We start from the raw sequence: 24912 nt of genomic DNA on the forward strand, positions 1-24912 counted from the left end.
TATGTGACCTGCCCCACTTCTAAACAAATAAATACAAACAGAAGGTCTGCCCTTCATAATGATAATTTTTTTATTTTTTTGTTCACAGCTAAACATAACAGTATCTTAGGACACTACGAGAAACACACACAAAATACTTATTTCCCACTTGACGGTTAACGGAAAGAAACAAAACGACACCAAAACATCACATGTATAAGGAGAAGAAAAGTGCAACACCCTCATCTGAGTCCTACTGGAGAAGAAGGTGGAAAGCGACACATGATGATAATAATAACAATAACAACAATAACAATGGCAATGGGACGTGCAAATACAGAGGAGACATCACATCAAAGACATCAAAAACATGAAGGACCAGAGGACATAGACTTATTCACATTCTGCTTCATATCGTCCCATCTTTCTTCATTTATGCAACTTCTTTAACTGAAAAATACAAATACAATTCTTTAGATCCTTGTGTTGAGAATTCCACAATTGTACACCAACTACCGAAATACAACAGTAGTCCTTGCATATGGATGCTTAACATTTAATTAACAATCTTTCATTTAACATCAACGCAGACTGCACACCTTCCACATCTCCCTGCAGTCCTTCGGCCCCACCTGGTGGCCGGCTGTGTCTCTGTGTGTGTGTCTCTGTAGAGGCTTCTCAATACTCAAATGTCCCCTCCTCGACTCCTCGGTCCTCCGGTAGTGACCCGGAAATGAATTTCAGCGTGCCATTTTGAAGGACGTCTCATTTCTCTAAATGCACACCGAGGACCGAGGATCGAGCGTCGAGGAGGCTCTCTGGAGGAGCTATAACCGAGGATACACTGATGGTTCCTCCACGGGTCCTCCGCGGATGCATTTCCGGGAACGGTGGAGGCGTGACGCACGGCCGGACTTATCTCAGCCAATCACAGCTCTGCATGCATCCCCTGGATATTATTTTAGAACCTGCTCTCATCGCAACGCGATGTTTACAGAGAGAACAGCTGTGAGGTCCGTGCAGAAAGCAGAGCAGTGTGTAAAATAAATATCACTCAGTATAACAGGCCTACTCTCTTATTTGCTTTAGTTTAGTAGATATCTACAAAGAGTCCAGATGTTTCTAAAACCATTTAGTGCTTCAATAATAAAATACACAACGGCTGTAGCCTGATTATGCTTTAGCAGCTGTAGGTGTGTGTGGTACAGTGTGTAGGTGTGTGTTGTACAGTGTGTAGGTGTGTGTTGTACAGTGTGTAGGTGTGTGTTGTACAGTGTGTAGGTGTGTGTGGTACAGTGTGTAGGTGTGTGTGTTGTACAGTGTGTAGGTGTGTGTTGTACAGTGTGTAGGTGTGTTGTACAGTGTGTAGGTGTGTGTTGTACAGTGTGTAGGTGTGTGTTGTACAGTGTGTAGGTGTGTGTTGTACAGTGTGTAGGTGTGTTGTACAGTGTGTAGGTGTGTGTTGTACAGTGTGTAGGTGTGTGTTGTACAGTGTGTAGGTGTGTGTGGTACAGTGTGTAGGTGCGTGTGGTACAGTATGTAGGTGTGTGTTGTACAGTGTGTAGGTGTGTGTTGTACAGTGTGTAGGTGTGTGTGTTGTACAGTGTGTAGGTGTGTGTGGTACAGTATGTAGGTGTGTGTTGTACAGTATGTAGGTGTGTGTGGTACAGTATGTAGGTGTGTGTTGTACAGTGTGTAGGTGTGTGTTGTACAGTGTGTAGGTGTGTGTTGTACAGTATGTAGGTGTGTGTGGTACAGTATGTAGGTGTGTGTTGTACAGTGTGTAGGTGTGTGTTGTACAGTGTGTAGGTGTGTGTTGTACAGTGTGTAGGTGTGTGTTGTACAGTGTGTAGGTGTGTGTGGTACAGTGTGTAGGTGTGTGTGTTGTACAGTGTGTAGGTGTGTGTTGTACAGTGTGTAGGTGTGTGTGGTACAGTGTGTAGGTGTGTGTGTTGTACAGTGTGTAGGTGTGTGTTGTACAGTGTGTAGGTGTGTGTTGTACAGTGTGTAGGTGTGTGTTGTACAGTGTGTAGGTGCGTGTGTTGTACAGTGTGTAGGTGCGTGTGTTGTACAGTGTGTAGGTGCGTGTGTTGTACAGTGTGTAGGTGTGTGTGTTGTACAGTGTGTAGGTGTGTGTGTTGTACAGTGTGTAGGTGTGTGTGTTGTACAGTGTGTAGGTGTGTGTTGTACAGTGCGCAGATGCCGCGGACAGACGGGTCTCAGTTGGTTTGATGTCCTTACTTTTAATACTTGCAAATACAACTTTTGGCCCGTAATTTCAATTCCCCATTTCAGCGACCAGAGAGAGGGGGGGGGGGAGGGGGGGGTATATCCAGTCTCTGATTGTGTTACGTTATTATGAGAGTGCTCTCATACTTTAAATTGCTTATATTTATATAAATATATGTGTGTCTGTGTGTCCGCATCTGTAGCCTGGTATTGTCTCATTATACCGCACTCTCAATGAACTCAAAGTAAATATGTGGGGGAACAATGTTCAGCTGATCTAACAGAGATTATAAAATATGACGAAACACTCGACAGCTGATGCAGCTGTTGCCACGTCATAATGAACGGACGTCGCTTTAATATGACCGCTCAGAGGAGAGGAGTTCTCATTTCTTTAAACGTCTGCTGCTTCCCCTCCTCTCTCCTCGGTTCCCCTCCTCGGTCCTCCGCTCGCATCTCCTGTGGGCGGGTCTAAGTATCGAGGAGGGGAGTCGAGGAGGGGACATTTGAGTATTGAGAAGCCTCGTGTGTGTGTGTGTGTGTGTGTGTGTGTGTGTGTGTGTGTGTGTGTGTGTGTGTGTGTGTGTGTGTGTCTCTGTGTAGTCATCTCCTGTGTTAATGTGTTTAAAGAGATGTGAGGACATGAGCTCTTTACGCTTCCTTCAACCTGCTGAGTTATTACAGATGTTTTATCTCAAACATTGTTTATTGCAAATAACAACAGATTGTTTAAAGAGGAGTCCTCTCCTCTTCCTGTGGGGTGTTCTATGGGTTTTAGTGCATGTTAATGGTCTGCAAAGGCTAACATCCCTGTGTTCCTCCAGAGGGACTTTGATAATGAACCTCTGAATGCTTCAGAGGATGCTTGGGAGGAGGTGACGTGGTCAGATGAGACCAACTTCCAGATCTTTGGCATCAACTCGACACGCCGTGTTTGGAGGAAGAGGTGCAGGCATGGAGGGGGACATCATGCTCTGGGCTGTGTCTCTGCTCAGGGGACAGGAGGACTCGCTGCCTCGAGGAGAGGATGGAGGGGGACATCATGCTCTGGGCTGTGTCTCTGCTCAGGGGACAGGAGGACTCGCTGCCTCGAGGAGAGGATGGAGGGGGACATCATGCTCTGGGCTGTGTCTCTGCTCAGGGGACAGGAGGACTCGCTGCCTCGGGGAGAGGATGGAGGGGGACATCATGCTCTGGGCTGTGTCTCTGCTCAGGGGACAGGAGGACTCACTGCCTCGGGGAGAGGATGGAGGGGGACATCATGCTCTGGGCTGTGTCTCTGCTCAGGGGACAGGAGGACTCGCTGCCTCGAGGAGAGGATGGAGGGGGACATCATGCTCTGGGCTGTGTCTCTGCTCAGGGGACAGGAGGTCTCGCTGCCTCGGGGAGAGGATGGAGGGGGACATCATGCTCTGGGCTGTGTCTCTGCTCAGGGGACAGGAGGACTCGCTGCCTCAGGGAGAGGATGGAGGGGGACATCATGCTCTGGGCTGTGTCTCTGCTCAGGGGACAGGAGGACTCACTGCCTCGAGGAGAGGATGGAGGGGGACATCATGCTCTGGGCTGTGTCTCTGCTCAGGGGACAGGAGGACTCGCTGCCTCGAGGAGAGGATGGAGGGGGACATCATGCTCTGGGCCGTGTCTCTGCTCAGGGGACAGGAGGACTCGCTGCCTCGAGGAGAGGATGGAGGGGGACATCATGCTCTGGGCTGTGTCTCTGCTCAGGGGACAGGAGGACTCTCTGCCTCGGGGAGAGGATGGAGGGGGACATCATGCTCTGGGCTGTGTCTCTGCTCAGGGGACAGGAGGACTCACTGCCTCGAGGAGAGGATGGAGGGGGACATCATGCTCTGGGCTGTGTCTCTGCTCAGGGGACAGGAGGACTCGCTGCCTCGAGGAGAGGATGGAGGGGGACATCATGCTCTGGGCTGTGTCTCTGCTCAGGGGACAGGAGGACTCGCTGCCTCGAGGAGAGGATGGAGGGGGACATCATGCTCTGGGCTGTGTCTCTGCTCAGGGGACAGGAGGACTCTCTGCCTCGGGGAGAGGATGGAGGGGGACATCATGCTCTGGGCTGTGTCTCTGCTCAGGGGACAGGAGGACTCGCTGCCTCGAGGAGAGGATGGAGGGGGACATCATGCTCTGGGCTGTGTCTCTGCTCAGGGGACAGGAGGACTCTCTGCCTCGAGGAGAGGATGGAGGGGGACATCATGCTCTGGGCTGTGTCTCTGCTCAGGGGACAGGAGGACTCTCTGCCTCGAGGAGAGGATGGAGGGGGACATCATGCTCTGGGCTAAAGGAGAGGCACGTTGAGGTGAGGTGTGTCCTATGTGTGTCCTCTGTGTGACCTCTGTGTGTCCTCTGTGTGACCTCAGTGTGTCCTCTGTGTGTCCTCAGTGTGTCCTCAGTGTGTCCTGATAGAGATTTTGGTGGATTACTGGTCCGCTTTCCAAATCTCCGCGCGTCCCTAACAAGCTGGTTATCATACAGGAAGGAGTCCAGAACATACAAGTATCCGTTAAAACAATAATCTACTTTAATGGTAATATAACAATGCAATACAATCAGTACATTACCAAACAAAGCCATATCATACGCGTAGTGTCAGGAGTAGGCCTCCTCCTGGCCCTGTTCACGGGTCAGGAGTAGGCCTCCTCCTGGCCCTGTTCACGGGTCAGGAGTAGGCCTCCTCCTGGCCCTGTTCACGGGTCAGGAGTATGCCTCCTCCTGGCCCTGTTCACGGGTCAGGAGTAGGCCTCCTCCTGGCCCTGTTCACGGGTCAGGAGTAGGCCTCCTCCTGGCCCTGTTCATGGGTCAGGAGTATGCCTCCTCCTGGCCCTGTTCACGGGTCAGGAGTAGGCCTCCTCCTGGCCCTGTTCACGGGTCAGGAGTAGGCCTCCTCCTGGCCCTGTTCATGGGTCAGGAGTATGCCTCCTCCTGGCCCTGTTCACGGGTCAGGAGTAGGCCTCCTCCTGGCCCTGTTCACGGGCTGCCACGACCTTCCGGTCCGGGCGGCGCGAGAAGAGAGAGAGAACAAAAAGATGCATGGCTCTCAAATACCAACAGAAACAGGAAGGGGTGGAGTTTACTCAGCCTCCACACCCCCCCCCACATCCCAGAGACCTCAGATGTGTCTTAAAGGATATTTAAGATAACACAAATATTTCATCTCTCATATCTCCAACTTCTGGTTACACAGAATACAAAGTAATTAAACCCACACATATACTATTCCAGATATGTAGCCTTCCCTGAAACATGACATGCTAGAGATCTTAAGCAGAATATACTCTCCCCCCACCCAGCACCCTGTCCTGCATGCCTACACCTCCCCCACAGGGCAATAACACCCTGTTTACTCTAAACAGCCCTTGTTCAGAGCCATTTGAGTCCTCACCTTTCTGAAAGGATGAAACAGAGAAATCAATATGAAACACAAACACAGGTATTGTTTGAACAGTATTCACTAAACTGCTACTATTGATAATTACCAGAGAAACTCAAGGGACCTCTTTTAATATCTGGACATTGCAACAAGACTTTCTGCCATTTCAAATGTAACACACTTCTTAAATATCAGATGATAATACTCTGCAGTCCTCAGTGTGTCCTCAGTGTGTCCTCAGTGTGTCCTCAGTGTGTCCGCTGTGTGTCCTCAGTGTGTCCTCAGTGTGTCCGCTGTGTGTCCTCTGCAGTCCTCAGTGTGTCCTCAGTGTGTCCGCTGTGTGTCCGCTGTGTGTCCGCTGTGTGTCCGCTGTGTGTCCTCTGTGTGTCCTCAGTGTGTCCTCAGTGTGTCCTCAGTGTGTCCTCTGTGTGTCCTCAGTGTGTCCTCAGTGTGTCCGCTGTGTGTCCTCTGTGTGTCCTCAGTGTGTCCTCAGTGTGTCCTCAGTGTGTCCGCTGTGTGTCCTCAGTGTGTCCTCAGTGTGTCCGCTGTGTGTCCGCTGTGTGTCCGCTGTGTGTCCTCTGTGTGTCCGCTGTGTGTCCTCAGTGTGTCCGCTGTGTGTCCTCAGTGTGTCCGCTGTGTGTCCGCTGTGTGTCCTCAGTGTGTCCTCAGTGTGTCCGCTGTGTGTCCTCTGTGTGTCCTCAGTGTGTCCTCAGTGTGTCCGCTGTGTGTCCTCAGTGTGTCCTCAGTGTGTCCTCAGTGTGTCCGCTGTGTGTCCTCAGTGTGTCCTCAGTGTGTCCTCAGTGTGTCCGCTGTGTGTCCGCTGTGTGTCCTCAGTGTGTCCTCAGTGTGTCCTCAGTGTGTCCTCAGTGTGTCCTCAGTGTGTCCGCTGTGTGTCCGCTGTGTGTCCGCTGTGTGTCCGCTGTGTGTCCTCTGTGTGTCCTCTGTGTGTCCGCTGTGTGTCCTCAGTGTGTCCGCTGTGTGTCCTCAGTGTGTCCTCAGTGTGTCCTCAGTGTGTCCGCTGTGTGTCCTCAGTGTGTCCTCAGTGTGTCCTCAGTGTGTCCTCAGTGTGTCCGCTGTGTGTCCTCAGTGTGTCCTCAGTGTGTCCTCAGTGTGTCCTCAGTGTGTCCGCTGTGTGTCCTCAGTGTGTCCTCAGTGTGTCCTCAGTGTGTCCGCTGTGTGTCCTCAGTGTGTCCTCAGTGTGTCCTCAGTGTGTCCTCAGTGTGTCCTCAGTGTGTCCTCAGTGTGTCCTCAGTGTGTCCGCTGTGTGTCCTCAGTGTGTCCTCAGTGTGTCCGCTGTGTGTCCTCTGTGTGTCCTCTGTGTGTCCTCAGTGTGTCCGCTGTGTGTTCTCTGTGTGTCCTCAGTGTGTCCGCTGTGTGTCCTCAGTGTGTCCTCAGTGTGTCCTCTGTGTGTCCTCTGTGTGTCCTCTGTGTGTCCTCTGTGTGTCCTCAGTGTGTCCTCTGTGTGTCCTCAGTGTGTCCGCTGTGTGTTCTCTGTGTGTCCTCAGTGTGTCCGCTGTGTGTCCTCAGTGTGTCCTCTGTGTGTCCTCTGTGTGTCCTCAGTGTGTCCGCTGTGTGTTCTCTGTGTGTCCTCAGTGTGTCCGCTGTGTGTCCTCAGTGTGTCCTCAGTGTGTCCTCAGTGTGTCCTCTGTGTGTCCTCTGTGTGTCCTCTGTGTGTCCTCTGTGTGTCCTCTGTGTGTCCTCAGTGTGTCCAACAACAACAACAAAGAACTAGCACACGTTCTGCAAGGTGATCACATTTGATAAGAACGTAAGTGGTCTGTTAGAAGTCGTCATGGGCCGTGCATCGGCAGCATGGACACATCCAGAATCTGCGGATGAGGCTAAATAAGCGTACTCACTTTTCCACGTGTGTAAATGTAGTTACTTTTCTTCTATAACTAGAAGTGCATCAATGGAATTTTTATTTTATTTTTTAACAGTGCTTTCTTGGACGGCCATGGGACGTGCGTCAACCGGCTCCAAGGTCTCTGTTGAGACAGTCCCCATCCAGCTCCATCCTCCAGAGACATCACCGTGCTTCTCTGAAAGACGTGTGAAGCGTGGAGCGCTCAGACGTCCTCACGGCACACGCCCACTAAGGAGGACCAGCCCACTTCAAAGAGCATCCGTCTAAACTACTCAGAGTTCTAAAACCTGGACAGGTCAACACGTCGCCCCCCTGCTCCTCTCCCAGTAGCCGGTCATCTGCGGGATGCTGGTGGTGGTCGCAGCGATCACCCTGGAGAGGCTGCAGTCGCTCAGAGGGTGCCCGGGGTCCACCACGAACATGGTGCTTTCAGGAGCCTCGGTGGGAGAGAGGCCATGGCGCTTCAGGCACAGTCCCAGGTAGGCGTCCTCGATGAAGATGGGTTTGATGTGAGGGGCGGCTGCCAGGATCTTGGCCGGCAGGTCCAGGGACATGACGTAGGCCATGCCCAGAGGGTACGGCGGGTACTCCGGCTCAGCAATCACATATCTCGGCATGTAGAACTTGTTGAACGGGTTTCTCAACACCGGGCTGTGCCACCACACCAGACCTGTCATGTAGTTCTGTTTGGCCGTGCTGGGATCCAGCAACAGTTTAACCAAATTCTGGACGTGCAGCAACATATCGGCGTCAACCTTCATGACGTAGGACAGCTTGTCGCAGTGCGCAACCAACCACTCCAGCGTCATCATCGTCTTGATGGTCAGATTGTGGTAGCCGTCCGTGAAGTCACTCTGGATCAGGTCCTGGTGCTGCAGGTTTTCCTGTCGGAGCTTCTCCTGCTGCTGCTTGGCATCAGCTCCTGAAGGTAGGCCCAGCATGAAGAGAGTCTCGACCCGCTGACCCAGAACCAGTTTCTCACTTCCCCACGTCCTGCGGATGGTGTCCCGAGCTGCCACGCCCCCGGGGGCCACCGGGACCACCAGGAGCAGGAACGGAGTCGTGGTTTTACACGTCGGGGTGTCGTCCATGATGAATGTGTAGTTTCCTGGGTAGGCCACGTAATACGGCCCAGGACCCCTCCGTGCTGGTGTGTCCCTGCTCCCAGAGCCCCAGTCCGGGTCCAGATAGAGGAGGAGCATGAGCACTGCTCCCACCAGGCAGATGAAGACGTGTGCAAAGCGTCTGCTCTCCATTACGCCTACAAAGAGAAGAGACTCGCGTTATGACGGCTGGCAGCACGACGGCCACACAGAACACACCAGGCTCTACTCATGTTAGGTTATATATATATGGGAGGCGTGTGGCGCAGTGGGTAGAGCGTTGGTGTTGGGACCAGGGGAGAACAGGTTCGAACCCCACAGCGTGTCGATGTGTCCCTGAGACGCTCCACCCCAAGGTGCTCCTGAGGGATCGCCCTCAGTGTGGAGTGTGCGAGTGGCTTTGGATAAAGGCGTCTAACACGTGACACGTGATGAAGTCAGCACGTAAACGGCACTTCCACCTCCTATCGAGCACCTCAGAGGAAAAGCCTTCAGCTCAGAGGACCTCTTCGTACCGTTGTTGCTCCTTCCACACAGCGTTCGATAAGGCGTGAAGACTGAACTGGTAATATAAAGCGTGATTGTGTTAATAGTGTTATGTAGCGTTAACGTTGGAACAGCGATGTGGAGCCTGGCGCCTCAGCCCGACGGCTCCACCACGGGACCCATCGAGAGGACGGCTCTGTCCTTCATTAGGGAGGACACTGATATTAGTTCAATACCAGAGGTGTAAAGTAACCGGGTACATGTACTCAAGTACTGCACTTAAGTACACCTTAGAGGTACTTTACTTGAGTATTTCCAATGTATTCTACTTCATACTTCTACTCCTCTACAGTTCAGAGGTACATGGTGTACTTCTACTCCACTACAGTTCAGAGGTACATGGTGTACTTCTACTCCACTACAGTTCAGAGGTACATGGTGTACTTCTACTCCACTACAGTTCAGAGGTACATGGTGTACTTCTACTCTACTACAGTTCAGAGGTACATGGTGTACTTCTACTCCTCTACAGTTCAGAGGTACATGGTGTACTTCTACTCCACTACAGTTCAGAGGTACATGGTGTACTTCTACTCTACTACAGTTCAGAGGTACATGGTGTACTTCTACTCCACTACAGTTCAGAGGTACATGGTGTACTTCTACTCCACTACAGTTCAGAGGTACATGGTGTACTTCTACTCTACTACAGTTCAGAGGTACATGGTGTACTTCTACTCCTCTACAGTTCAGAGGTACATGGTGTACTTCTACTCTACTACAGTTCAGAGGTACATGGTGTACTTCTACTCCACTACAGTTCAGAGGTACATGGTGTACTTCTACTCACGACAGTTCAGAGGTACATGGTGTACTTCTACTCCTCTACAGTTCAGAGGTACATGGTGTACTTCTACTCCACTACAGTTCAGAGGTACATGGTGTACTTCTACTCCACTACAGTTCAGAGGTACATGGTGTACTTCTACTCTACTACAGTTCAGAGGTACATGGTGTACTTCTACTCCTCTACAGTTCAGAGGTACATGGTGTACTTCTACTCTACTACAGTTCAGAGGTACATGGTGTACTTCTACTCCACTACAGTTCAGAGGTACATGGTGTACTTCTACTCTACTACAGTTCAGAGGTACATGGTGTACTTCTACTCACGACAGTTCAGAGGTACATGGTGTACTTCTACTCCTCTACAGTTCAGAGGTACATGGTGTACTTCTACTCCACTACAGTTCAGAGGTACATGGTGTACTTCTACTGCACTACAGTTCAGAGGTACATGGTGTACTTCTACTCCACTACGGTTCAGAGGTACTTGGTGTACTTCTACTCCTCTTCAGTTCAGAGGTACATGGTGTACTTCTACTCCTCTACAGTTCAGAGATACATGGTGTACTTCTACTCCACTACGGTTCAGAGGTACTTGGTGTACTTCTACTCCTCTTCAGTTCAGAGGTACATGGTGTACTTCTACTCCTCTACAGTTCAGAGATACATGGTGTACTTCTACTCCTCTACAGTTCAGAGGTACATGGTGTACTTCTACTCCTCTTCAGTTCAGAGGTACATGGTGTACTTCTACTCCTCTACAGTTCAGAGGTACATGGTGTACTTCTACTCCACTACAGTTCAAAGGTACATGGTGTACTTCTACTCCACTACAGTTCAGAGGTACATGGTGTACTTCTACTCCTCTACAGTTCAGAGGTACATGGTGTACTTCTACTCCACTACAGTTCAGAGGTACATGGTGTACTTCTACTCCACTACAGTTCAGAGGTACATGGTGTACTTCTACTCCTCTACAGTTCAGAGGTACATGGTGTACTTCTACTCCACTACAGTTCAGAGGTACATGGTGTACTTCTACTCCACTACAGTTCAGAGGTACATGGTGTACTTCTACTCACGACAGTTCAGAGGTACATGGTGTACTTCTACTCCTCTACAGTTCAGAGCTACATGGTGTACTTCTACTCCTCTACAGTTCAGAGGTACATGGTGTACTTCTACTCCTCTACAGTTCAGAGGTACATGGTGTACTTCTACTCCTCTACAGTTCAGAGGTACATGGTGTACTTCTACTCCACTACGGTTCAGAGGTACTTGGTGTACTTCTACTCCTCTTCAGTTCAGAGGTACATGGTGTACTTCTACTCCTCTACAGTTCAGAGATACATGGTGTACTTCTACTCACGACAGTTCAGAGGTACATGGTGTACTTCTACTCCTCTACAGTTCAGAGGTACATGGTGTACTTCTACTCCTCTTCAGTTCAGAGGTACATGGTGTACTTCTACTCCTCTACAGTTCAGAGGTACATGGTGTACTTCTACACACTACAGTTCAGAGGTACATGGTGTACTTCTACTCCTCTACAGTTCAGACGTACATGGTGTACTTCTACTCCTCTACAGTTCAGAGGTACATGGTGTACTTCTACTCCTCTACAGTTCAGAGGTACATGGTGTACTTCTACTCCACTACAGTTCAGAGGTACATGGTGTACTTCTACTCCTCTACAGTTCAGAGGTACATGGTGTACTTCTACTCCTCTACAGTTCAGAGGTACATGGTGTACTTCTACTCCTCTACAGTTCAGAGGTACATGGTGTACTTCTACTCCACTACAGTTCAGAGGTACATGGTGTACTTCTACTCCACTACAGTTCAGAGGTACATGGTGTACTTCTACTCCTCTACAGTTCAGAGGTACATGGTGTACTTCTACTCCTCTACAGTTCAGAGGTACATGGTGTACTTCTACTCCACTACAGTTCAGAGGTACATGGTGTACTTCTACTCCTCTACAGTTCAGAGGTACATGGTGTACTTCTACTGCACTACAGTTCAGAGGTACATGGTGTACTTCTACTCCTCTACAGTTCAGAGGTACATGGTGTACTTCTACTCCTCTACAGTTCAGAGGTACATGGTGTACTTCTACTCCTCTACAGTTCAGAGGTACATGGTGTACTTCTACTCCTCTACAGTTCAGAGGTATATGGTGTACTTCTACTGCACTACAGTTCAGAGGTACATGGTGTACTTCTACTCCTCTACAGTTCAGAGGTACATGGTGTACTTCTACTCCTCTACAGTTCAGAGGTACATGGTGTACTTCTACTCCTCTACAGTTCAGAGGTACATGGTGTACTTCTACTCCTCTACAGTTCAGAGGTACATGGTGTACTTCTACTGCACTACAGTTCAGAGGTACATGGTGTACTTCTACTCCTCTACAGTTCAGAGGTACATGGTGTACTTCTACTCCTCTACAGTTCAGAGGTACATGGTGTACTTCTACTCCTCTACAGTTCAAAGGTACATGGTGTACTTCTACTCCTCTACAGTTCAGAGGTACATGGTGTACTTCTACTCCACTACAGTTCAGAGGTACATGGTGTACTTCTACTCCTCTACAGTTCAGAGGTACATGGTGTACTTCTACACACTACAGTTCAGAGGTACATGGTGTACTTCTACTCCTCTACAGTTCAGAGGTACATGGTGTACTTCTACTCCTCTACAGTTCAGACGTACATGGTGTACTTCTACTCCTCTACAGTTCAGACGTACATGGTGTACTTCTACTCCTCTACAGTTCAGAGGTACATGGTGTACTTCTACTCCTCTACAGTTCAGAGGTACATGGTGTACTTCTACTCCACTACAGTTCAGAGGTACATGGTGTACTTCTACTCCTCTACAGTTCAGAGGTACATGGTGTACTTCTACTCCACTACAGTTCAGAGGTACATGGTGTACTTCTACTCCTCTACAGTTCAGAGGTACATGGTGTACTTCTACTCCACTACAGTTCAGAGGTACATGGTGTACTTCTACTCCACTACAGTTCAGAGCTACATGGTGTACTTCTACTCCTCTACAGTTCAGAGGTACATGGTGTACTTCTACTCCTCTACAGTTCAGAGGTACATGGTGTACTTCTACTCACGACAGTTCAGAGGTACATGGTGTACTTCTACTCCTCTACAGTTCAGAGGTACATGGTGTACTTCTACTCCTCTTCAGTTCAGAGGTACATGGTGTACTTCTACACACTACAATTCAGAGGTACATGGTGTACTTCTACTCCTCTACAATTCAGACGTACATGGTGTACTTCTACTCCTCTACAGTTCAGAGGTACATGGTGTACTTCTACTCCTCTACAGTTCAGAGGTACATGGTGTACTTCTACTCCACTACAGTTCAGAGGTACATGGTGTACTTCTACTCCTCTACAGTTCAGAGGTACATGGTGTACTTCTACTCCACTAAAGTTCAGAGGTACATGGTGTACTTCTACTCCACTACAGTTCAGAGGTACATGGTGTACTTCTACTCCACTAAAGTTCAGAGGTACATGGTGTACTTCTACTCCACTACAGTTCAGAGGTACATGGTGTACTTCTACTCCACTACAGTTCAGAGGTACATGGTGTACTTCTACTCCTCTACAGTTCCGAGGTACACGGTGTACTTCTACTACACTACAGTTCAGAGGTACATGGTGTACTTCTACTCCTCTACAGTTCAGAGGTACATGGTGTACTTCTACTGCACTACAGTTCAGAGGTACATGGTGTACTTCTACTGCACTACAGTTCAGAGGTACATGGTGTACTTCTACTCCTCTACAGTTCAGAGGTACATGGTGTACTTCTACTCCTCTACAGTTCAGAGGTACATGGTGTACTTCTACTCCTCTACAGTTCAGAGGTACATGGTGTACTTCTACTCCTCTACAGTTCAGAGGTACATGGTGTACTTCTACTCCTCTACAGTTCAGAGGTACATGGTGTACTTCTACTGCACTACAGTTCAGAGGTACATGGTGTACTTCTACTCCTCTACAGTTCAGAGGTACATGGTGTACTTCTACTCCTCTACAGTTCAGAGGTACATGGTGTACTTCTACTCCTCTACAGTTCAGAGGTACATGGTGTACTTCTACTCTACTACAGTTCAGAGGTACATGGTGTACTTCTACTGCACTACAGTTCAGAGGTACATGGTGTACTTCTACTCCTCTACAGTTCAGAGGTACATGGTGTACTTTTCCTCCTCTACAGTTCAGAGGTACATGGTGTACTTCTACTCCTCTACAGTTCAGAGGTACATGGTGTACTTCTACTCCACTACAGTTCAGAGGTATATGGTGTACTTCTACTCCTCTACAGTTCAGAGGTACATGGTGTAATTTTCCTCCTCTACAGTTCAGAGGTACATGGTGTACTTCTACTGCACTACAGTTCAGAGGTACATGGTGTACTTCTACTCCTCTACAGTTCAGAGGTACATGGTGTACTTCTACTCCACTACAGTTCAGAGGTACATGGTGTACTTCTACTCCTCTACAGTTCAGAGGTACATGGTGTACTTCTACTCCTCTACAGTTCAGAGGTACATGGTGTACTTCTACTCCTCTACAGTTCAGAGGTACATGGTGTACTTCTACTCCTCTACAGTTCAGAGGTACATGGTGTACTTCTACTCTACTACAGTTCAGAGGTACATGGTGTACTTCTACTGCACTACAGTTCAGAGGTACATGGTGTACTTCTACTCCTATACAGTTCAGAGGTACATGGTGTACTTCTACTCCTCTACAGTTCAGAGGTACATGGTGTACTTCTACTCCTCTACAGTTCAGAGGTACATGGTGTACTTCTACTCCTCTACAGTTCAGAGGTACATGGTGTACTTCTACTGCACTACAGTTCAGAGGTACATGGTGTACTTCTACTCCACTACGGTTCAGAGGTACATGGTGTACTTCTACTCCTCTACAGTTCAGAGGTACATGGTGTACTTCTACTGCACTACAGTTCAGAGGTACATGGTGTACTTCTACTCCTCTACAGTTCAGAGGTACATGGTGTACTTCTACTCCTCTACAGTTCAGAGGTACATGGTGTACTTCTACTCCTCTACAGTTCAGAGGTACATGGTGTACTTCTACTCCTCTACAGTTCAGAGGTACATGGAGTACTTCTACTTCACTACAGTTCAGAGGTACATGGAGTACTTCTACTCCTCTACAGTTCAGAGGTACATGGTGTACTTCTACTCCTCTACAGTTCAGAGGTACATGGTGTACTTCTACTCCACTACAGTTCAGAGGTACATGGTGTACTTCTACTCCACTACAGTTCAGAGCTACATGGTGTACTTCTACTCCTCTACAGTTCAGAGGTACATGGTGTACTTCTACTCCTCTACAGTTCAGAGGTACATGGTGTACTTCTACTCCTCTACAGTTCAGAGGTACATGGTGTACTTCTACTCACGACAGTTCAGAGGTACATGGTGTACTTCTACTCCTCTACAGTTCAGAGGTACATGGTGTACTTTTACACACTAGAATTCAGAGGTACATGGTGTACTTCTACTCCTCTACAGTTCAGACGTACATGGTGTACTTCTACTCCTCTACAGTTCAGAGGTACATGGTGTACTTCTACTCCACTACAGTTCAGAGGTACATGGTGTACTTCTACTCCTCTACAGTTCAGAGGTACATGGTGTACTTCTACTGCACTACAGTTCAGAGGTACATGGTGTACTTCTACTCCTCTACAGTTCAGAGGTACATGGTGTACTTCTACTCCTCTACAGTTCAGAGGTACATGGTGTACTTCTACTCCTCTACAGTTCAGAGGTACATGGTGTACTTCTACTCCTCTACAGTTCAGAGGTACATGGTGTACTTCTACTGCACTACAGTTCAGAGGTACATGGTGTACTTCTACTCCTCTACAGTTCAGAGGTACATGGTGTACTTCTACTCCTCTACAGTTCAGAGGTACATGGTGTACTTCTACTCCTCTACAGTTCAGAGGTACATGGTGTACTTCTACTCCTCTACAGTTCAGAGGTACATGGTGTACTTCTACTCCTCTACAGTTCAGAGGTACATGGTGTACTTCTACTCCTCTACAGTTCAGAGGTACATGGTGTACTTCTACTCCTCTACAGTTCAGAGGTACATGGTGTACTTCTACTCCACTACAGTTCAGAGGTACATGGTGTACTTCTACTCCTCTACAGTTCAGAGGTACATGGTGTACTTCTAGTTCAGAGGTACATGGTGTACTTCTACTCCTCTACAGTTCAGAGGTACATGGTGTACTTCTACTCCTCTACAGTTCAGAGGTACATGGTGTACTTCTACTGCACTACAGTTCAGAGGTACATGGTGTACTTCTACTCCTCTACAGTTCAGAGGTACATGGTGTACTTCTACTGCACTACAGTTCAGAGGTACATGGTGTACTTCTACTCCTCTACAGTTCAGAGGTACATGGTGTACTTCTACTCCACTACAGTTCAGAGGTACATGGAGTACTTCTACTTCACTACAGTTCAGAGGTACATGGAGTACTTCTACTCCTCTACAGTTCAGAGGTACATGGTGTACTTCTACTCCTCTACAGTTCAGAGGTACATGGTGTACTTCTACTCCACTACAGTTCAGAGGTACATGGTGTACTTCTACTCCACTACAGTTCAGAGCTACATGGTGTACTTCTACTCCTCTACAGTTCAGAGGTACATGGTGTACTTCTACTCCTCTACAGTTCAGAGGTACATGGTGTACTTCTACTCACGACAGTTCAGAGGTACATGGTGTACTTCTACTCCTCTACAGTTCAGAGGTACATGGTGTACTTTTACACACTAGAATTCAGAGGTACATGGTGTACTTCTACTCCTCTACAGTTCAGACGTACATGGTGTACTTCTACTCCTCTACAGTTCAGAGGTACATGGTGTACTTCTACTCCACTACAGTTCAGAGGTACATGGTGTACTTCTACTCCTCTACAGTTCAGAGGTACATGGTGTACTTCTACTGCACTACAGTTCAGAGGTACATGGTGTACTTCTACTCCTCTACAGTTCAGAGGTACATGGTGTACTTCTACTCCTCTACAGTTCAGAGGTACATGGTGTACTTCTACTCCTCTACAGTTCAGAGGTACATGGTGTACTTCTACTCCTCTACAGTTCAGAGGTACATGGTGTACTTCTACTCCTCTACAGTTCAGAGGTACATGGTGTACTTCTACTCCACTACGGTTCAGAGGTACTTGGTGTACTTCTACTCCTCTTCAGTTCAGAGGTACATGGTGTACTTCTACTCCTCTACAGTTCAGAGATACATGGTGTACTTCTACTCACGACAGTTCAGAGGTACATGGTGTACTTCTACTCCTCTACAGTTCAGAGGTACATGGTGTACTTCTACTCCTCTACAGTTCAGAGGTACATGGTGTACTTCTACTCCACTACAGTTCAGAGGTACATGGAGTACTTCTACTTCACTACAGTTCAGAGGTACATGGAGTACTTCTACTCCTCTACAGTTCAGAGGTACATGGTGTACTTCTACTCCTCTACAGTTCAGAGGTACATGGTGTACTTCTACTCCTCTACAGTTCAGAGGTACATGGTGTACTTCTACTCCACTACAGTTCAGAGGTACACGGTGTACTTCTACTCCACTACAGTTCAGAGGTACATGGTGTACTTCTACTGCTCTACAGTTCAGAGGTACATGGTGTACTTCTACTGCTCTACAGTTCAGAGGTACATGGTGTACTTCTACTCACTACATGTATTTAATACCTTTAGTTACTTCTCAGATGAATGATGGTAAATCTAAACAAGTGTTGAATCAGACTTTAGTTCCACCTGTAAATCCACCAGCTACCCTGCAGTCTACAAAGTACTTCAGACTAGCTGCACCTTCACCAGCTACCCTGCAGTCTACAAAGTACTTCAGACTAGCTGCACCTTCACCAGCTACCCTGCAGTCTACAAAGTACTTCAGACTAGCTGCACCTTCACCAGCTACCCTGCAGTCTACAAAGTACTTCAGACTAGCTGCACCTTCACCAGCTACCCTGCAGTCTACAAAGTACTTCAGACTAGCTGCACCTCCACCAGCTACCCTGCAGTCTACAAAGTACTTCAGACTAGCTGCACCTCCACCAGCTACCCTGCAGTCTACAAAGTACTTCAGACTAGCTGCACCTTCACCAGCTACCCTGCAGTCTACAAAGTACTTCAGACTAGCTGCACCTCCACCAGCTACCCTGCAGTCTACAAAGTACTTCAGACTAGCTGCACCTCCACCAGCTACCCTGCAGTCTACAAAGTACTTCAGACTAGCTGCACCTTCACCAGCTACCCTGCAGTCTACAAAGTACTTCAGACTAGCTGCACCTCCACCAGCTACCCTGCAGTCTACAAAGTACTTCAGACTAGCTGCACCTTCACCAGCTACCCTGCAGTCTACAAAGTACTTCAGACTAGCTGCACCTTCACCAGCTACCCTGCAGTCTACAAAGTACTTCAGACTAGCTGCACCTCCACCAGCTACCCTGCAGTCTACAAAGTACTTCAGACTAGCTGCACCTTCACCAGCTACCCTGCAGTCTACAAAGTACTTCAGACTAGCTGCACCTTCACCAGCTACCCTGCAGTCTACAAAGTACTTCAGACTAGCTGCACCTTCACCAGCTACCCTGCAGTCTACAAAGTACTTCAGACTAGCTGCACCTTCACCAGCTACCCTGCAGTCTACAAAGTACTTCAGACTAGCTGCACCTTCACCAGCTACCCTGCAGTCTACAAAGTACTTCAGACTAGCTGCACCTCCACCAGCTACCCTGCAGTCTACAAAGTACTTCAGACTAGCTGCACCTTCACCAGCTACCCTGCAGTCTACAAAGTACTTCAGACTAGCTGCACCTTCACCAGCTACCCTGCAGTCTACAAAGTACTTCAGACTAGCTGCACCTCCACCAGCTACCCTGCAGTCTACAAAGTACTTCAGACTAGCTGCACCTCCACCAGCTACCCTGCAGTCTACAAAGTACTTCAGACTAGCTGCACCTTCACCAGCTACCCTGCAGTCTACAAAGTACTTCAGACTAGCTGCACCTTCACCAGCTACCCTGCAGTCTACAAAGTACTTCAGACTAGCTGCACCTCCACCAGCTACCCTGCAGTCTACAAAGTACTTCAGACTAGCTGCACCTTCACCAGCTACCCTGCAGTCTACAAAGTACTTCAGACTAGCTGCACCTTCACCAGCTACCCTGCAGTCTACAAAGTACTTCAGACTAGCTGCACCTTCACCAGCTACCCTGCAGTCTACAAAGTACTTCAGACTAGCTGCACCTTCCCCAGCTACCCTGCAGTCTACAAAGTACTTCAGACTAGCTGCACCTCCACCAGCTACCCTGCAGTCTACAAAGTACTTCAGACTAGCTGCACCTTCACCAGCTACCCTGCAGTCTACAAAGTACTTCAGACTAGCTGCACCTTCACCAGCTACCCTGCAGTCTACAAAGTACTTCAGACTAGCTGCACCTCCACCAGCTACCCTGCAGTCTACAAAGTACTTCAGACTAGCTGCACCTCCACCAGCTACCCTGCAGTCTACAAAGTACTTCAGACTAGCTGCACCTTCACCAGCTACCCTGCAGTCTACAAAGTACTTCAGACTAGCTGCACCTTCACCAGCTACCCTGCAGTCTACAAAGTACTTCAGACTAGCTGCACCTTCACCAGCTACCCTGCAGTCTACAAAGTACTTCAGACTAGCTGCACCTCCACCAGCTACCCTGCAGTCTACAAAGTACTTCAGACTAGCTGCACCTTCACCAGCTACCCTGCAGTCTACAAAGTACTTCAGACTAGCTGCACCTTCACCAGCTACCCTGCAGTCTACAAAGTACTTCAGACTAGCTGCACCTTCACCAGCTACCCTGCAGTCTACAAAGTACTTCAGACTAGCTGCACCTCCACCAGCTACCCTGCAGTCTACAAAGTACTTCAGACTAGCTGCACCTTCACCAGCTCTGAGAACACTTTATGATCAATCATTATAAAACACATCATATATATTATTCTGAAATGGACCAATCTGCACAACGACTACTTTCACTGTCTTTCACTATATTTAGATGAGAATACTTTCTACTTTTACTTAAGGAACATTTTGAATGCAGGACTTTTACTGAAACAGAGTATTCCTACACTCTGGTACTTCTACTTTTACTCAAGTACAAGATCTGAGTACTTGTACTTTTATTCAAGTACAAGATCTGAGTACTTCTACTTTTACTCAAGTACAAGATCTGAGTTAGGGATGTCCCGATCACCTTTTTTTGCTCCCGATCCGATTCCGATCATTTGATTTTGACAATCTGCCGATACCGATTTTTCCCGATCCGATCTTTATGCAATGCATTAAGAGAGAGAAAGGTAACGGATAACGGCTGGTCATCCAACGCGATGAGTTCAGCTATCTGGCTGTTATTGTGTGGCCTTCTCTCTGTTCTGGGGCCGTTTCTCTTTCCTCTTGAAAGCCTCTGAAAGTGTCGGTTGCTTCAGTGCCGTTCCCCGAGTGGCCGCTGTGTACTCGCCGTGTTGTTGTTGTTGTTTGTTTCTCAGGTAGCGTGTTAGATTGGTCGTGTTGAACGTAGCTCTGTTCTTTCCACCACGTGGAACCTCCTTCTTGCAAACATTGCATCTGGCTGTTACACTGCCTTCGCTTTCAATTTCATAATACTTCCAAACTCCTGACATGTTCTCCGTCCCGACTCCCGAGTCTCCAGCTGGACGTAGCCTCTCGTTAGCTTGCTGCTGCTATTAGACACTGCGCCCACTCTGTTGCTTTCAGAGGAATAAGCAACACATACACGATGTTGTGTAACTTTAAACTAAGTCCTCAGGATGACTTTAAGACGTGAACATGGTCATTTTTGTTTTGTAACATTAAATCAAATAATACAAATTTTTTATATAAAAAAATAATAATAATAATAATTCCCGATCCCCGATTTTTTTCTCCCGATTCCGATCTTTTGAAAATCACGTGATCGGGGATCGGAGCCGGTTCGGAACGTCTCTAGTCTGAGTACTTCTACTTTTACTCAAGCACAAGATCTGAGTACTTTTCCCACCTGTTCAATACAGAAGCCATTTATGCCATTTTAAACCATGTATATACCACCACCATATGTATTTATATACCACCACATGTATTTATATACCACCATCATATGTATTTATATACCACCATATGTATTTATATACCACCACCATATGTATGTATATACCACCACATGTATATACCACCACCACCCTGTGTATTTATATACCACCATTTGTATTTATATACCACCATATGTATTTAAAACCACCATGTGTGTATTTAGGGAGGGGGCAGTGGGTTCTCTGCCAGTCAGGTGAGGTATTACTATTTGACTGGATATCTTTAGAGACGGTGATGAAATGAACCGTCGGGTCAACTGAGGAAGTGAGAGATGTGATCAGGTATCAAGTACGACCTTAAACAGTAAATGTATACACGGTGGTGGGAGAAGTACTCTTATTTACTCTGTACAAATATAATAGTTCAACTATTTCTAAACAACTTTCTTCTACTTATTAGTGTTGCTAAATGTCTTGCCCTACAGTGGTGAAATTAACCAGTGAATTCACGGGTTAGCTGAAGCCGTGAGAAGAGGACGCGCTTCCTGCTTCAGGCTGAGGGTGCTGCTCCATGCAACCCGTCCGAACAGCTCCAACACCGCTCCTCTCTCTCCACTTTCTCTCACCTGTAAGCGTGTTTCCTCGTCTCTGTGAACCTGCTCCGGTTCTCCGGTGGCCGTCCTGTGGAGCTGATATCCGGGTACTCGAGACTCTCCGCGTCACCTCTGGTTCTTCACCTGCCCCGCCCACACCTGGGTTGCGGCCCCCCAGCTGCAGGTTTGACCAAGCCCCCACGAAGTGCGCCGGACACTAGCGGCTTCTCAATACTCAAATCTCCCCTCCTCGACTCCCCTCCTCGATACTTAGACCCGCCCACAGGAGATGCGAGCGGAGGACCGAGGAGGGGAACCGAGGAGAGAGGAGGGGAAGCAGCAGACGTTTAAAGAAATGAGAACTCCTCTCCTCTGAGCGGTCATATTAAAGCGACGTCCGTTCATTATGACGTGGCAACAGCTGCATCAGCTGTCGAGTGTTTCGTCATATTTTATAATCTCTGTTAGATCAGCTGAACATTGTTCCCCCACATATTTACTTTGAGTTCATTGAGAGTGCGGTATAATGAGACAATACCAGGCTACAGATGCGGACACACAGACACACATATATTTATATAAATATAAGCAATTTAAAGTATGAGAGCACTCTCATAATAACGTAACACAATCAGAGACTGGATATATTCCCCCCCCCCCCCCCCCCCCCCCTCTCTCTGGTCGCTGAAATGGGGAATTGAAATTACGGGCCAAAAGTTGTATTTGCAAGTATTAAAAGTAAGGACATCAAACCAACTGAGACCCGTCTGTCCGCCGCATCTGCGCACTGTACAACACACACCTACACACTGTACAACACACACACCTACACACTGTACAACACACACACCTACACACTGTACCACACGCACCTACACACTGTACCACACGCACCGACACTATAGGCCTACCACACACATGCTTGGAACAATCTTCAGCAAGAATTGAAACTGAGCATCTCATTCCTCTGCATGTCTTTAAAGCTAGGCTAAATGAAATGCTTGCTGATACAATGGGCACTTGTAAATGTCTATAACTATGTATCCTGTAAATATAATGTATAATGTCCTTATTGTTTCATGTTTCATGTGGGACCTATATGCTGCAGGTCTCCCTTGAAAAAGAGATCTATGATCTCAATGGGACCAATCTGGTTAAATAAAGGTTTGAAATGAAATGAAAACACCTACAGCTGCTAAAGCATAATCAGGCTACAGCCGTTGTGTATTTTATTGTGAAGCACTAAATGTTCTTAGAAAAATATGGACTCTTTGTAGATATCTACTAAACTAAAGCAAATAGAGTAGGTATGTTATACTGAGTGATATTTATTTTACACACTGCTCTGCTTTCTGCACGGGCCTCACAGCTGTTCTCTCTGTAAACATCGCGTTGCGATGAGAGCAGTTTCTAAAATAATATCCAGGGGATGCATGCAGAGCTGTCATTGGCTGAGATAAGTCCGGCCGTGCGTCACGCCGCCACCGTTCCCGGAAATGCATCCGCGGAGGACCCGTGGAGGAACCATCAGTGTATCCTCGGTTATAGCTCCTCCAGAGAGCCTCCTCGACGCTCGATCCTCGGTCCTCGGTGTGCATTTAGAGAAATGAGACGTCCTTCAAAATGGCACGCTGAAATTCATTTCCGGGTCACTACCGGAGGACCGAGGAGTCGAGGAGTTGAGGAGAGGAAATTTGAGTATTGAGAAGCCTCTTCTGTGTCCAATATTCGTTGTGTCCAAACGGCGGTACTGCAACTTCCGTATCAGTCCGTGACGTCACCCGGCCCAAAAATACTTTTTCCCATTGACTAACATGGGGAAAGTACGGAAGAGGATTAGGGCCACATGAATATTTTTTGTGGGAGGATTTTTAAAAAAATATTTTTTTTTTGTTCTGGGAAAAAAGTCAGAATTCTGACTTTTTTCTCAGAATTCTGACTTTCTTCTCAGAACAAAAAAAATAAAAATTCTTTGGGAGAAAAAAGTCAGAAATACCGGTAACTGTAGAACCAGCTTCAGTGAGAGATTTACACATTGCAGTAGGCAATTCCGCACAAGGATGACCGGAAAATTACAGCCCTTTTGCTTTGCTTTTTTTTTAATTATTGGTTGATCCACAAGATGTGAAATATAGAAACGTAACAAATATCTGCCTGTAATGTGCCAGTGCAAAAACAATTATTAAAGTATCCAAAAATAAGAGATTTTGTTGCACACAACAATGCCTGCAAAACAGATGTTGAGACATAATACAATTTACCTTCAGAATGTCTTTCAGTATCAAAGCAATACTTGCAATCTTAGTAAAAAGCAAACAATTGTAATCATAACTTCTCATAACTAAGATAACTGGTAGAAGACTAGTTCAGTCTGTTTATATGCACATCTGAGAGTTGTGTGTGTGTGTGTGTGTGTGTGTGTGTGTGTGTGTGTGTGTGTGTGTGTGTGTGTGTGTGTGTGTGTGTGTGTGTGTGTGTGTGTGTGTGTGTGTGTGTGTGTGTGTGTGTGTGTGTGTGTGTGTGTGTGTGTGTGTGTGTGTGTATAGGGAAAGTGTGTATGTGTATCTACTTGTTTAGAAGAACCACCCAGTCCACCACTTGAAACTTTAACAAGACATTTGGAATCAAGGCAATGTGACACCTGAGGAAACATTTGATCATAAAACATTTTAAGCATTATTTTAAGATTATGTCTTAATTACTTTTTACACTAGTATAAAATATGTTCTAAATAAACAAGTATGCTTTGAACAAGGCACTTGCTTTGCAACTTTATATTCCAGTCAATGGTCAGATAAGGGGTTAGCTCCACATTCATGCTTTTACACAAGTAATTCACCTGGGTAAGTGGCATATCATTTTACAATTTATACAAAAAGTAAGAGGGAGCAAACAGTACATTGTATTTTACAACTGTCTGTTTCCATATAAGAACAATGAAGCATGCAACTGTTCTTGTTTGAATCCTTAAACATCTTAGCAGTATTAAAAGGTCTTGAATTACATGAACAAATTACATTTCTGTCAAGTCAGGTTTGTGTTCTGCAACTGGAGAATATGTAATGTAGTCAATATGCAAGTTTGTTGTAGTTTGTGAACACACCACCAAAAAAAGTCAGAATTCAGAAGTCAGAATTCTGACAGTTACCGGTATTTCTGAGTTTTTTCTCCCAAAGAATTTTTATTTTTTTTGTTCTGAGAAAAAAGTCAGAATTCTGAGATTAAAGTCAGAAT

The 24912-nt window shown here is 47.2% G+C and overlaps 1 protein-coding gene across 2 annotated transcripts; it reads right to left on the reverse strand.

Annotated features, from left to right (window-relative positions):
* Positions 1-4720: 4720 nt before the first annotated feature.
* LOC117444648 (beta-1,3-galactosyltransferase 5-like) lies at positions 4721-22143 on the reverse strand. Of its 2 annotated transcripts, XR_004551836.2 has the most exons (3): positions 21712-22143; positions 7323-8721; positions 4721-5186 (listed from the first exon to the last, which is right to left on the reverse strand). XR_004551836.2 is itself a non-coding variant. In XM_034080091.2 (2 exons), the coding sequence occupies exon 2, from the start codon at positions 8714-8716 to the stop codon at positions 7757-7759; it is 960 nt and encodes a 319-aa protein (XP_033935982.1). In that variant the 5' UTR covers positions 8717-8721; positions 21712-22143; the 3' UTR covers positions 6693-7756. The 2 variants fall into 2 exon arrangements, 1 of the variants encoding a protein (XP_033935982.1); XM_034080091.2 differs by lacking the exon at positions 4721-5186 and having other exon boundaries at positions 6693-8721.
* Between the last annotated feature and the right edge of the window lie 2769 nt (positions 22144-24912).

Source organism: Pseudochaenichthys georgianus, unplaced genomic scaffold, assembly GCF_902827115.2.
Source record: "Pseudochaenichthys georgianus unplaced genomic scaffold, fPseGeo1.2 scaffold_872_arrow_ctg1, whole genome shotgun sequence".
NCBI classification, from domain to species: Eukaryota; Metazoa; Chordata; class Actinopteri; order Perciformes; family Channichthyidae; genus Pseudochaenichthys; species Pseudochaenichthys georgianus.